The 12,453-nt window shown below is 37.8% G+C and overlaps 2 protein-coding genes across 7 annotated transcripts in view; both read right to left on the bottom strand.

Annotated features, from left to right (window-relative positions):
- The window catches only part of LOC311097516 (uncharacterized protein), a 202,312-nt gene that overhangs the window by 25,662 nt on the left and 164,197 nt on the right, over positions 1 to 12,453 (bottom strand). The window lies entirely within an intron of this gene.
- Positions 1 to 12,453, bottom strand: part of LOC311097510 (uncharacterized protein) — a 53,276-nt gene that overhangs the window by 2,784 nt on the left and 38,039 nt on the right. For 2 of the 5 annotated variants that reach the window (XM_084137243.1, XM_084137242.1), the window contains exons 2-3: positions 5,863 to 5,982; positions 2,655 to 3,927 (exon numbers count right to left, since the gene is read on the bottom strand). The exons of 1 other annotated variant lie outside the window; for it this stretch is intronic. In XM_084137243.1, coding sequence (XP_083993369.1) covers positions 2,939 to 3,927; positions 5,863 to 5,920 — 1,047 coding nt within the window. In that variant the 5' untranslated portion in view covers positions 5,921 to 5,982 and the 3' untranslated portion in view covers positions 2,655 to 2,938. Of the gene's footprint in view, positions 1 to 2,654; positions 3,928 to 5,862; positions 5,983 to 6,763; positions 9,163 to 9,639; positions 9,757 to 12,453 lie in introns of those variants that run through there. 2 more of the 5 variants (XM_084137244.1, XR_014609266.1) reach the window with 2 other exon arrangements.

Raw genomic sequence — 12,453 nt, 5'->3', positions numbered from 1 at the left:
TGAACTCCAAACTGAATGTCAGAATGGGAAAGAAAGGTGATTTAAACAATTTTGAGCGTGGCATAGTTGTTGGTGCCAGACGGGCCGGTCTGAGTATTTCACAATCTGCTCAGTTACTGGGATTTTCACGCACAACCATTTCTAGGGTTTACAAAGAATGGTGTGAAAAGGGAAAAACATCCAGTATGTGGCAGTCCTGTGGGCGAAAATGCCTTGTTGATGCTAGAGGTCAGAGGAGAATGGGCCGACTGATTCAAGCTGATAGAAGAGCAACTTTGACTGAAATAACCACTAGCTACAACCGAGGTATGCAGCAAAGCATTTGTGAAGCCACAACACGCACAACCTTGAGGCGGATGGGCTACAACAGCAGAAGACCCCACCGGGTACCACTCATCTCCACTACAAATAGGAAAAAGAGGCTACAATTTGCACAAGCTCACCAAAATTGGACAGTTGAAGACTGGAAAAATGTTGCCTGGTCTGATGAGTCTCGATTTCTGTTGAGACATTCAGATGGTAGAGTCAGAATTTGGCGTAAACAGAATGAGAACATGGATCCATCATGCCTTGTTACCACTGTGCAGGCTGGTGGTGGTGGTGTAATGGTGTGGGGGATGTTTTCTTGGCACACTTTAGGCCCCTTAGTGCCAAATGGGCATCGTTTAAATGCCACGGCCTACCTGAGCATTGTTTCTGACCATGTCCATCCCTTTATGACCACCATGTACCCATCCTCTGATGGCTACTTCCAGCAGGATAATGCACCATGTCACAAAGCTCGAATCATTTCAAATTGGTTTCTTGAACTTGACAATGAGTTCACTGTACTAAAATGGCCCCCACAGTCACCAGATCTCAACCCAATAGAGCATCTTTGGGATGTGGTGGAACGGGAGCTTCGTGCCCTGGATGTGCATCCCACAAATCTCCATCAACTGCAAGATGCTATCCTACCAATATGGGCCAACATTTCTAAAGAATGCTTTCAGCACCTTGTTGAATCAATGCCACGTAGAATTAAGGCAGTTCTGAAGGCGAAAGGGGGTCAAACACAGTATTAGTATGGTGTTCCTAATAATCCTTTAGGTGAATGTAGTTTGTCATAGAATAAAAACCATCATAAGGTTAGCTGATCTTAATGTCCACAGATGGCCATGTTCTCTAAAATCAACTAAGGCCCATGAAGGTTTTGGGAAACTCAGCACTAGTCAGTGTAGATCCATTCCAACCCACATTAAACACACCAGAACAAGTTAATCTAAGTCTTCAAGTTTACTAGCAATTTGGGGCATTTGCACTTTTCTGTCATGGAGGATCTACAGCTGGTTGATCTGAACGTGTAGTTCAGAGTGAAAACATTTCACTAGCATTTTGCACCTTATTTAACATGTTCTCATCATTTTACATCATTTTAGGGGTTCTGGGGAAAGTTTACAATATAACTTTTTAATATTTTGTATAAAATAAAAAACCTCTGTGAGGTGCATTACGCCTAATGGTTTGTGTCTGTCTGAAAAAACCTTGTGGCGAAGTCATGAGGTCGCGTTACCGGCGGGTCCTTGTGGGAATTACATTATGTTGTGTAGGAAATCCAAACGTTTGCCTATCACCTATCAACCTTAAATATGGCTTATCATTTGAAACATGCAAGTAGTAGCAAGCCAGCAACTTTAAATAGCAGCTCGCTCTAACATTAACCTAGATAAATGTGCGCTAGCCTATTATTAGGCACATATCCAAGTGTTTGTGCAGAGCGTGGAAGCTGAAGTATGAAGGCACGATCACTTGCATTTAACTTAAAATACTCAGTCATTTTTGGTCTTACATCAGAAGTAGCCCAAAACATCATTTGAAACTGACAAGTTTTATTTGTGTACACTCACAATTGTCACACACAGTCGAAGGAAGAACAAGAAGATGATATTCACGTGTCAAAGGTTTTTAATAATCCACTTCGAAGGCAGTCCAAAAAGGCAGGCAAACAAAACTCAACCTCTAACATAAAAGGGGTCCAGACAAAGTGTGACTGTGAGGATAAAACTTATAAAACACACACAAACGAGATGATAATAAAATACAGTTGAAACACAGAACTCATAATGGTAACCAAGGAGACAAACAAGACTTCATGGTTTGTTTCAGAAAAATGAATGACAGAATAGATATGAACAATTGCTAACAGTCAGTCAATCAATACTGTGTCTGTTTCTTTCACCTTGACCCAAGTAACCTACAATAATAATAAAAAAATACATTCAATGACCAAAATGTACAAAAATAAATGTAATCAGATATTGGATTTGACTCAAAACACAATGCAAATCAAAACGAATAAGCATTGTCAATAATCAATTATCAATCATTAAAATGCTCATACAGTCTCCTTGCTGTTTTTCACAACATTCATAATCATTAATTTTGATTAGGCTATGTATCATTATTATGATTTGGCTTATATATATACATATATATATATATATATATATATATATATATATATATATATATATATATATATATATACACATATATATATATATATACATATATATATATATATACATATATATATATATATACATATATATATATATATATATATATATATATATATATATATATATATATATATATATATATATATATGCGATTAGTCTGATAATAAACGCCGAAATGAACGACGAATAGTCGACTAGAAAAATCTTAAAATGAGGGCAGCCCTAGATTAAATCACTTTATTGTAACTATTTGAATGTCAAATTATTTGTAAGTAGAATATTTGTAAATTATGGATGTAAAATTTAATTTTGCAACTTCTGGCAATGTTTTTTTTCATGATTTCGTAGTTTAGATGGCCGAGTGTAACGCTTTCCACATGAAGAGCATTTGTAAGGTTTCTCTCCAGAATGAACTACCTTATGCTCTTTCAGGTTTGCTAAATGAGTGAATCTCTTTCCACAGTGTGAGCACTTGTGTGGTCTTCTCCAGTATGGATTTGCTCATGCCTTCTCAGGACTTCTAATTGAGAGAAACTCTTTCCACAGTTTGAGCACTTGTACGGTTTCTCTCCAGTATGAAATCTCTGGTGTGTTTTCAAGTGGCAGGATGTAATGAAGGTCTTCCCACAGTCAAAGCACACATAAGGTCTCACACCAGTATGAATACTCTCATGCCCTTTTAAATGTTGCTGTCGTGAAAAACTCTTTCCACAAAAAGAACAAAAGTGAGGCTTCACAGCAGCATGAGTTGTAATGTGTCTTCTTAAATCTGATTCAAAAACAAATGTTTTATCACACTGATCACAGCTGAATGATCTCACTCCAGAGTGACGGCGCAGATGATTATCGAGAGAGTTTCTGTAACTGAAACTCTTTCCACACTGAGAGCATGTGAACGGTTTTTCTCCAGTGTGAACTCTCATGTGATCATTTAGGGTTCCTTTATGACTGAAACTCTTTCCACACTCAGAGCAGGTGAACGTTTTTTCTCCACTGTGAATAATCATGTGTCTGTTAAGAGTTACTTTCTGATTGAAACTCTTTCCACACTGAGAGCATGTGAATGGTTTTTCTCCAATGTGAATTCTCATGTGTCTGTTAAGACTTCCTTTCTCAATGAAACTCTTTCCACACTGAGAGCATGTGAATGGTTTTTCTCCAATGTGAATTCTCATGTGTCTGTTAAGACTTCCTTTCTCAATGAAACTCTTTCCACACTCAGAGCAGGTGAAAGATCCTTTGACTCCAGATTTTCCAGCTTGTTTTTGTGTGAAATTCTCTTCAGTCTTTGAAACGACTGCATCTCCATCTTCATTTTTGAAATGATGAGATTTTGGAAACAGATGTTTGTCTTCATTTTTATATGTCAGTTTTTCATCTTCATTTGTGAAATAATGGTGTTTGCCTTCATTCACTTCCACCAGGTCTGAAATCAACATATTAAATTCAATTTAAAGGGATACTTCACCGATTTTCAAATTAAACTATGTTATTCCCTTAACTAAGACGAGTTGATACATACCTCTCTCGTCTCAGTGCGTGCACCAATCGCTCTGGTGCGCAGTGCCACTTTTATAGCACTTAGCTTAGCCCAGTTCATTCATTAGGATCCAGACAGAGATGAAGTTAGAAGCGACCAAACACCTCCACATTTTCCCTATTTAAATACAGAGTAGTTACACGACCAAGTATGGTGACACAAAATAAAACGTGGCACTTTTCTAAGCGGGTAAAAAGGATAACTATAATGTATGGCGGAATAGCACTTCGACTCTGCACAGTAAAAAGTCACGTTGGGTCTAATGACAGAAGTGAGAGGGAGAGGATTTTTCAGGCATGACTTTTTACTGCGCCGAGTCGAAGTGCTCCCGAGTCCCAAGTGCTATTCCGCCATATATTATAGTTTTCTTTTTACACGCTTAGAAAAGCGCCATGTTTTATTTGGTGTTTTATGCTTCCAACGGCGCCTTCCAGGCAGCGAGGGGATGGGTAGGTTTAAAGGTCCCGTATTATGCCCCTTTTCACAAGATGTAAAATAAGTCTCTGATGTCCCCAGAGCGTGTATGTGAAGTTTCAGCTCAAAATACCCAACAGATCATTTTTTACAGCATGTTTAAATTGTCATTTTTGGGGGCTCAGAAAAACGCGCTGTTTTAGTGTGTGCCCTTTAAATGCAAATAAGCTGCTGCTGGACGACCCAGGGGGCGGAGCTTCACGAGCTCGCGCTCAGTCTGTCAGGACAATTTCATCTCACGGAATGATGATAATATCAGAAACTCTCATAACGGTGTTCATTTCGAGTCGGACAATAATGCCTACAGAAGTCAGAGTGCTGTATAGAGATGAAACAGGTATAGTTTAGTAGTTTAATTACGGTTATTATAACGTATTTGTTCTCTGCTTGTATGTATCCATTATTTATTAATAGCCTACAAGTCTGCTGTCTGAATGATGATCAAACATATACTGATGAGTTTAATAAAGTTTATTGTACATCACACAAAAGATCAAGCGTCAGTTTTACTTCAGAAAATCACCGTAAGAGCTGAGTAAACACAGTAAGTTATAAGAAGTGCGCAAGTACATACACGAATTTCGGTAGAATTGAGGGAGCAATCCTGTGGGCGGAGGTTAGTCAAAAAACTTTTCTAGTGACGTCATTAAAGAAGGAAGTAGAGGGATGTAGTCCAAACGGGCCGTTCACTGTAGGCGATTTCTGTTAAATAAAATATCTCGCTTGGCATTGAACTTTGAGCTTTATAATTTTACAGATATTATTTATGCTCTAACAGCAACATTACACATTAACTAAAGTTTGAAACATGGGATCACAAAGAACGGGACCTTTAAGGTTGAGGGTAGGGTTAGCTGCCATTGGGGGCTTAAAACCATTGGGGAGCCATTGGGGGCTTAAAACACCATCGAGCGTTTTATTTTGTGTCACCATACTTGGTCGTGTAACTACTCGTGTAACTGTATTTAAATAGGGAAAACGTGAAGGTGTTGGGTCGCTTCTAGTTTCATCTCTGTCTGGATCCTAATGAATGAACTGGGCTAAGCTAAGTGCTATAAAAGTGTCGCCACACGCCAGAGCGATTAAGTGCATGCACTGAGACGAGAGAGGTATGTATCAACTCGTCTTAGTTAAGGGAATAACATAGTTTAATATGAAAAATCGGTGAAGTATCCCTTTAAAAAAGGACAAACGAGAAACAAAGAAAAAAAAGGTAATTCTTAATTTAGCAAAAATCTAGTTTACTTCTGAGTCTACTAGTATATAGTTTTGGATGTAAAGTTATATGTCAGTTTTTCTCTTAATGTTCCTCATCAGTCATTAAAGAGAATGAAGGAAAACACCAACCTATCTGTTCCTCTGTATCTTCATCTTTTATTCTGCAGGGTTCTTCCTTAATCTCCATCTTTACAATAGTATGTTCGTAGTTTCTCCTGGAGTAATTCCTCCTGCTTGCTTCTTCTTCTCCTGTGGGAAGATGGGAATATTCCCCAGCATTTAAACTCTCATGAACGGCTGTGGGAGCTTCACTGACTGAAGGAGTGAATTGTGGTCATTGTTGCTCATTTAGCAGATGATCATCACACTTACAATCTCTCTCAATTATTCAGGTGCAAATCTTCACTCAAGTAATCATTTAAAAACTATTCATGATTTAAGTTTTAACTTCAAATTCCATCTCACCTAGCTGATTTTTGAGATACTACTGTGTATATTAAGTTACAGTTTGTCAGAATAAAAACCATCGTAAGCTTAGCTGATCTTAAAGTCCATAGATGGCCATGTTCTCTAAAATCAACTAAGGCTCATGAAGGTTTTAGGAAACTCAGCACTGGTCAGTGTAGATCCATTCCAACCCACATTAAATACACCTGAACCAGTTAATCAGCATCATCAGGATTACTAGAAAGGACTAGAAACAACTCATAATCTTTAAACGTGGTTCTGTACACAAACAACCAGTCAATATAAGATTCAGTAGTGATAGATTAGGATTCAATATCAAAGTGAGATTATTTCAATAACTGCTATGACTGATTGTTTTTGATTCGTTAAAATGAACCGAACATACAACATTTGTTCATTTCAAGTCACACATGAGATTCAGGATCCAATTTGAGTTGAATTGATTCTATAACTGCCCTGGTTCGTTTATAAGTTTTTTAATTCAGTATATGATTCAGTAAATTAACTGATTCTTAATAATCACTCATTCAGGAATCGTGACTACACAAAATCGGTTTAATTTTATATTTTACCAAAAATGTTTGTCAAAGGTATAAGATATAAACATTAACGTGCCAAGACACAAGCAAACACCATTCAAATATTTTAATGGGACATCGCACATTTTGTATCGCATCAACGTTTCGTCCAGACGGATCCGGTGTTTTGGGAGCCTGAAACCTCTATTTTTAACTGGGTCCAAGTAAATCTGGAAACGACACCCTTGCGTTTTCGTGTACAGCCAATCCGTATATTTTGTGAAACGATGATAGAACCCTGCGTGTTGACCCTAGTCAGACACCAGTACGCCACGCAACAACAACTGTGGAATACATGCTTGTGTTCATTCTGCAGAAGCTACTGAGACTCTTTTATTTCATTATTTACTTGAATGTATTTTTTATGTTATTTCCTTATTTCTTTATATTCTGATTAAGACATTTCATATTTTGTACCAGGCCATTTTTGGTTGTTTATTATTCAATAAAGATCTTGGTTTAAAAAAAAGAGGGGAAAAAAGAAGCTACTGAGCCTATTACTATTGTTAACAAGGTCCAAGTCTTCTCCATTTTTAGTGCATCTCTGTGGCAAAATTACAGCGCCACATACTGGTCTGGCATACATACTACATCGTTTTGAATCAGTTTCAGTGGTTTCGTGTGTACGCAGATATTTCTTGAGACGACGTGTTTACGGAAATTATGAGAGAGAGAAAAAAAGATTGGATAGGAGAAGCTCTGGCTTCGTGTGGATGTGTCAGAATGGCTGTATGCGGGGAGGGTGTGAAACATCATGAATAATGCAGTGATTCACACCTGAGGAGACAAAGACCCTCCCCTGGGAATATCAATGGGGAATGTGACAGAGGGAACTATAGAGTTGTTTGTAGCTTATTTACAAAAACAAGTTTAAGTTAAAAACAAGTAATCTGACAATACATTTTCTTACAAATTTTGACGTTGTTTAGACGTTAGCCATCGTTCAAAAGTCAAGAGACATTTAGGGAAAAAGCCTGCCTGAAGAAGAGGGAAACGCTGATGGCGTTACAGTAATTTCACATATTATACAAAATGCATGTTTTGTCAACAAGGTTGAATCCAGTAATTCATTAGTCAGATAATTATTGATGCTTTTCTTTTTTTTAACTTTTTTGAACTAAATTTTTGTCAAAATACAAGGCATAGCCTAACCACAGTGTAATTTAAATAAGAAACCTTCTTTCATATCTACTAGATAGCAGCTGTAAAACTAAACTAGGCATGTCACTGCTGAATTGCCAGACACATAGAACATATCTACTTTTCCTGAGCAATTTCATCTTCTCTAAGTGATGTTTGTCAGAGTCCATATTATGAGAAGAATCGCCTCTTTGTCGTTCTTCAAATATTACAATAGAAAAACATCTGGTGCAAAAAAAGTCTTCAATATCTTAATGCATCAAACACCTCGACTAAAAATGTGTTGTTTGTGTCATATAAATAATGATTTAATGGACCATCTTGTATTACAAATGTTTTTTTTATTTTTTATTCTCAATTTTAAGTTTTAGAATACAGAATGGGGCAATAGTGTGGATTTTTTTCCATACTTGTCCAGACACTAAAATAAAATTCCACACTTGTCTGTACTGCATATAGGAACTCTGAGAAAATCAAACTATTTACATGTAAGTGATGATCTGAACTAGAACATTTGCTCACTTAGACACCTTCGGGCAATGCTTTTTCTTATGAGTCAGTAGATTAGAGAAGAAGGTGAAACTATTCCCACATGTAGAGCACTGGTGCGGCTTCTCTCCAGTATGAATTCTCTCGTGATCCTTCAGGTTTCCTGACTGAGTGAAACTCTTTCCACAGTGTGAGCACTTGAACGGTTTCTCTTCAGTATGAACTCTTTGGTGTCTTTTTAAGTTGCTGGATGTAATAAAGCTCTTCCCACAGTCAAAGCACACATAAGGTCTCACACCAGTGTGAACACGCTCATGCACTTTTAAAGAATTCGGATGTGAAAAACTCTTTCCACAAAAAGAACAAAAGTGAGACTTCACAGCATGAACTATAAGGTGTTTTTTTTAGTTTGATTCCACAACAAATGTTTTATCACACTGATCACAGCTGAATGATCTCAATCCAGAGTGAGTAAACAGATGATCATTGAGATATCTTTTGCGATTGAAACACTTTCCACACTGAGAGCATGTGAACGGTTTTTCTCCAGTGTGAATTCTCATGTGTATATTTAGGTTTCCTTTCTGAATGTAACTCTTTCCACACTCAGAGCAGGTGAAAGATTCTTCTCCAGTTTTTAGAGCTTGTTTTTGTGTGAAACACTTCATCTGTGAAATGATGTTTCCATCTTCATTTTTGAAATGATGAGGGCTTTGAAACTGATGCTGTTTGTCTTCATTCACTTCCATCGGGTCTAAAATCAACATATTACATTTTTTAAAATTCAAATAAAGAAGGAAATATTATGGTGGCCGAGAGAGCTCAACGCGCTGCAACTGAAGAAAACACATGCAAATAGAAAAAACACCCGCAAATTAAGTAAACATCTTCATCAGTTTTACAACACACGTGTGCTCCAAATACTCACAATACAACAAAATAGAGAAACACACTGTTGTGAACTTTTGCAGTGCGTTTCTGTATTTGGTTTTTAGTGCGTTTCTGTGTTTTGTTGTGTTGTTAGTATGTGGAGTTCTATTATAAAACTGATGAAGATGTTCTGCATGTTTTCTTCTGTTGCAGCGCGTTGAGCTCTCTCAGCCACCATAAAATATGACAACAATAAGAAATATACTAGGTAAGTCAAAATCAAGCAAAAATTCTGTCCTTTTTTCAGTTTCATCTTAATGTTCCTCATCAGTCATTAAAGAGAATGAAGGAAAACACCAACCTATTTGTTCCTCTGTATCTTCATCTTTTATTCTGCAGGGTTCTTCCTTAATCTCCATCTTTACAATAGTATGTCAATTGTTTCTCCTGGAGTAATTCCTCCTGCTTGCTTCTTCTCCTATGGGAAGATGGGAATATTCCCCAGCATTTAAACTCTCATGAACGGCTTGTGGGAGCTTCACTGACTGAAGGAGTGAATTGTGGTCGTTGTTGCTCATTTAGCAGATGATCATCACACTTACAATACCTCTAGATTATTCAGGTGCAAATGTTTGCTCAAGTAGTCATTTAAAAACTATTCATGATTTAAGTTTTAACTTCGACTTCCAACTCACTTGGCTGATATTGGAATTGCTCTATCTTGAGTTATAGTTTGTCATAAATTAAAATCGATCGGATTTCATTGGCCGCTGGTGCACATTATGGCAGTCACGAACGGATGACAGTTTTCAAAGTACACAGTCAAACTAGTTACTCCACTCCTTTACGGCGAAACTCTCCGACTGCCACAGAGAAGTTTGTGTGAAGGTTACATGAAGATTTTGTCCTCGTCTCCTCGACAGGAACAGGAAAACAGTCCAATGCTGAAATAAGTGATGCGTCACACACCAGAAAATGGCAGATAAATCAGAGGGATGAAAGCTGGCGTTGTCTCTCCTTTAACAAGTTGAAATGACTATTTTCGGCATAGAATCGCCTGAAAATACTGATGCTGTTTGACTCTTCTTGGTCCTTGAATCCCGATAAATAATAGAGAAACTTTAGTCCTTTCCAGCAAAACATTAAATGACGGCTGCTACCATGATCAGAGCAGACCTAACGTATTTAGTCTTTAAACACACAGAAAACATTCCTATTGTCACAACATATATATTAATATATCTGATATATATTTTGAGTATTACACACAGTCTTATTCATAGAGAGAAATTTGATCCTACCCTGAACTGCATCTAATATCCATTCATCCATCAGTTTGTCATAATATTTTGTCACTGTGATGAAACAAAGAACATAAAAGAAAGATTCTTCTGAAACAGGGTCACTGCGGTATGCCATACTGGTATCAAACCAGTATGCGAGTTTGCGTGTGTGTGGTAACGACAGATGGATGAATGGATATTAGATGCAGTTCAGGGTAGGATCAAATTCCTCTCTGTGAAAAATAAAAGAACACCACCTATGAGGTATCCGCCTATCAGAGAAATCAGGCTAGCTACCACCAAAGCTTGAAATTCATTTCACACAAAATGTCCTGTTAGCTCGCGAACTCATTAGTGAATTACTCCTCATTTGTATTTCTTTCGAAATGGTGAAATATTGCATGGCCTGCCAGTCTGCCTCAGCTTGAGCCAGTCCGGGCTCCTCGTCCGCAACAGTCCGCAGCAGCCGCCTCCTGTTCCTCTATCAGCCTCAGCTGCTCTTCGCTATATTGCTGTTCGTAAAAGTATCTTCCATATCATATTGAGTACCTTCCGCCATTGTCGTAACTTCACATCTGGCTCGACAGCACCTGTTAGCTTAGCTTCCAAACAAGATGGTGGATATTGCTTTTTTAGTTATGGCGCTTTTCCATTACCAGTACCAGCTCAGCTCGACTCGACTCGCTTTTCGCTCCGTTTTCCATTGCAGATAGTACCTCCACAATAGTACCTGGTCATCATAGTGACGCCACAGGAAACTGCCGTGACTTAATCTTTTACGCGAGACGCGCGAGACACACCCGCTACCACACACACACAGGACAATGGAGTAAATCGAGTGTATGCTGTTTTTGGATGTTTTTGCTGTTTTTTATTCAGGATACTCCATCTGGCGTGTCAGCAGTCTGCCGTGTTTTCACGTCACATTTTAGTATCGCCTCAGCTCGCTTAGAACCTCGCCGGAGGTGGTACGAAAAAAAGTACCTGGAAGCAGGTACAGGTACAACTTTTACACAGTGGAAAACCAAACAGAGCCGAGTCGAGTCGAGCCAAGGCGAGCTGGTACTGTGTAGTGGAAAAGCGCCATTAGTTTAGTGGGTCCCACCCCCTGGAAAAATGAGGAACGAGTGTTTGTAGTCTCAACCCCTTCATAAAGATATGGGACTTCTTGTTTAGAATGCGCAAAATGACGATTTTTACATCATTATAAGCAGGAACCGCAACACTGAAATCCATATTTCTCCCTTCTCAGGGGAAAATGAGGGAATAATGCACGACCATTCAAAAATATGACTGGGTTTCTAACGATACAAAGCTTAATGCTAATGGCTGAAGTGTCCCTTTAATATTTCCAAAATTATTCATAAATAATGCTTTTTTACTCAAAAAATTAGATGCCTACTCTCAGATAAATGAGGCCTACAATTAATCAGATGCAAATATAAATATAAAACCAGTTCTAATTGAAAGAGAACAAGTTGACAAAAGATAAAATCCAATATTGGGTGATAATATAGTATATTGAGAGATTTATAAGCTATATTTTGTAGGCCTTTTGTAGGACTAGTGTGATCAAAAGTGCAATTTTTTTCATATTTTAATGAATATTGTGAAAATTATTCATAAATAATGCTTTTTTACTCAAAAAATTAGATGCCTACTCTCAGATAAATGAGGCCATCAGATGCAAATAGAAATATAAAACCAGTCCTAATTGAAATAGAACAAGTTGACAGAAAGATTGAATCCAATATTGGATGATAATATAGTATATTGAGAGATTTATGAGCTATATTTTGTAGGCCTGCCATTTTTGACCGTGAACACCACAAGTGTAACAAGGTGACAAACCCAAGGTGAAGACTGGGTAGGTGGTCTCTGAGGAACTGGGT

Source organism: Abramis brama (genome assembly GCF_963993115.1).
Source record: "Abramis brama genome assembly, chromosome: 15".
Taxonomy (NCBI): domain Eukaryota; kingdom Metazoa; phylum Chordata; class Actinopteri; order Cypriniformes; family Leuciscidae; genus Abramis; species Abramis brama.
Note: the sequence above shows the minus strand (reverse complement) of the source record. Positions and strands in the feature narration are given on the sequence as shown.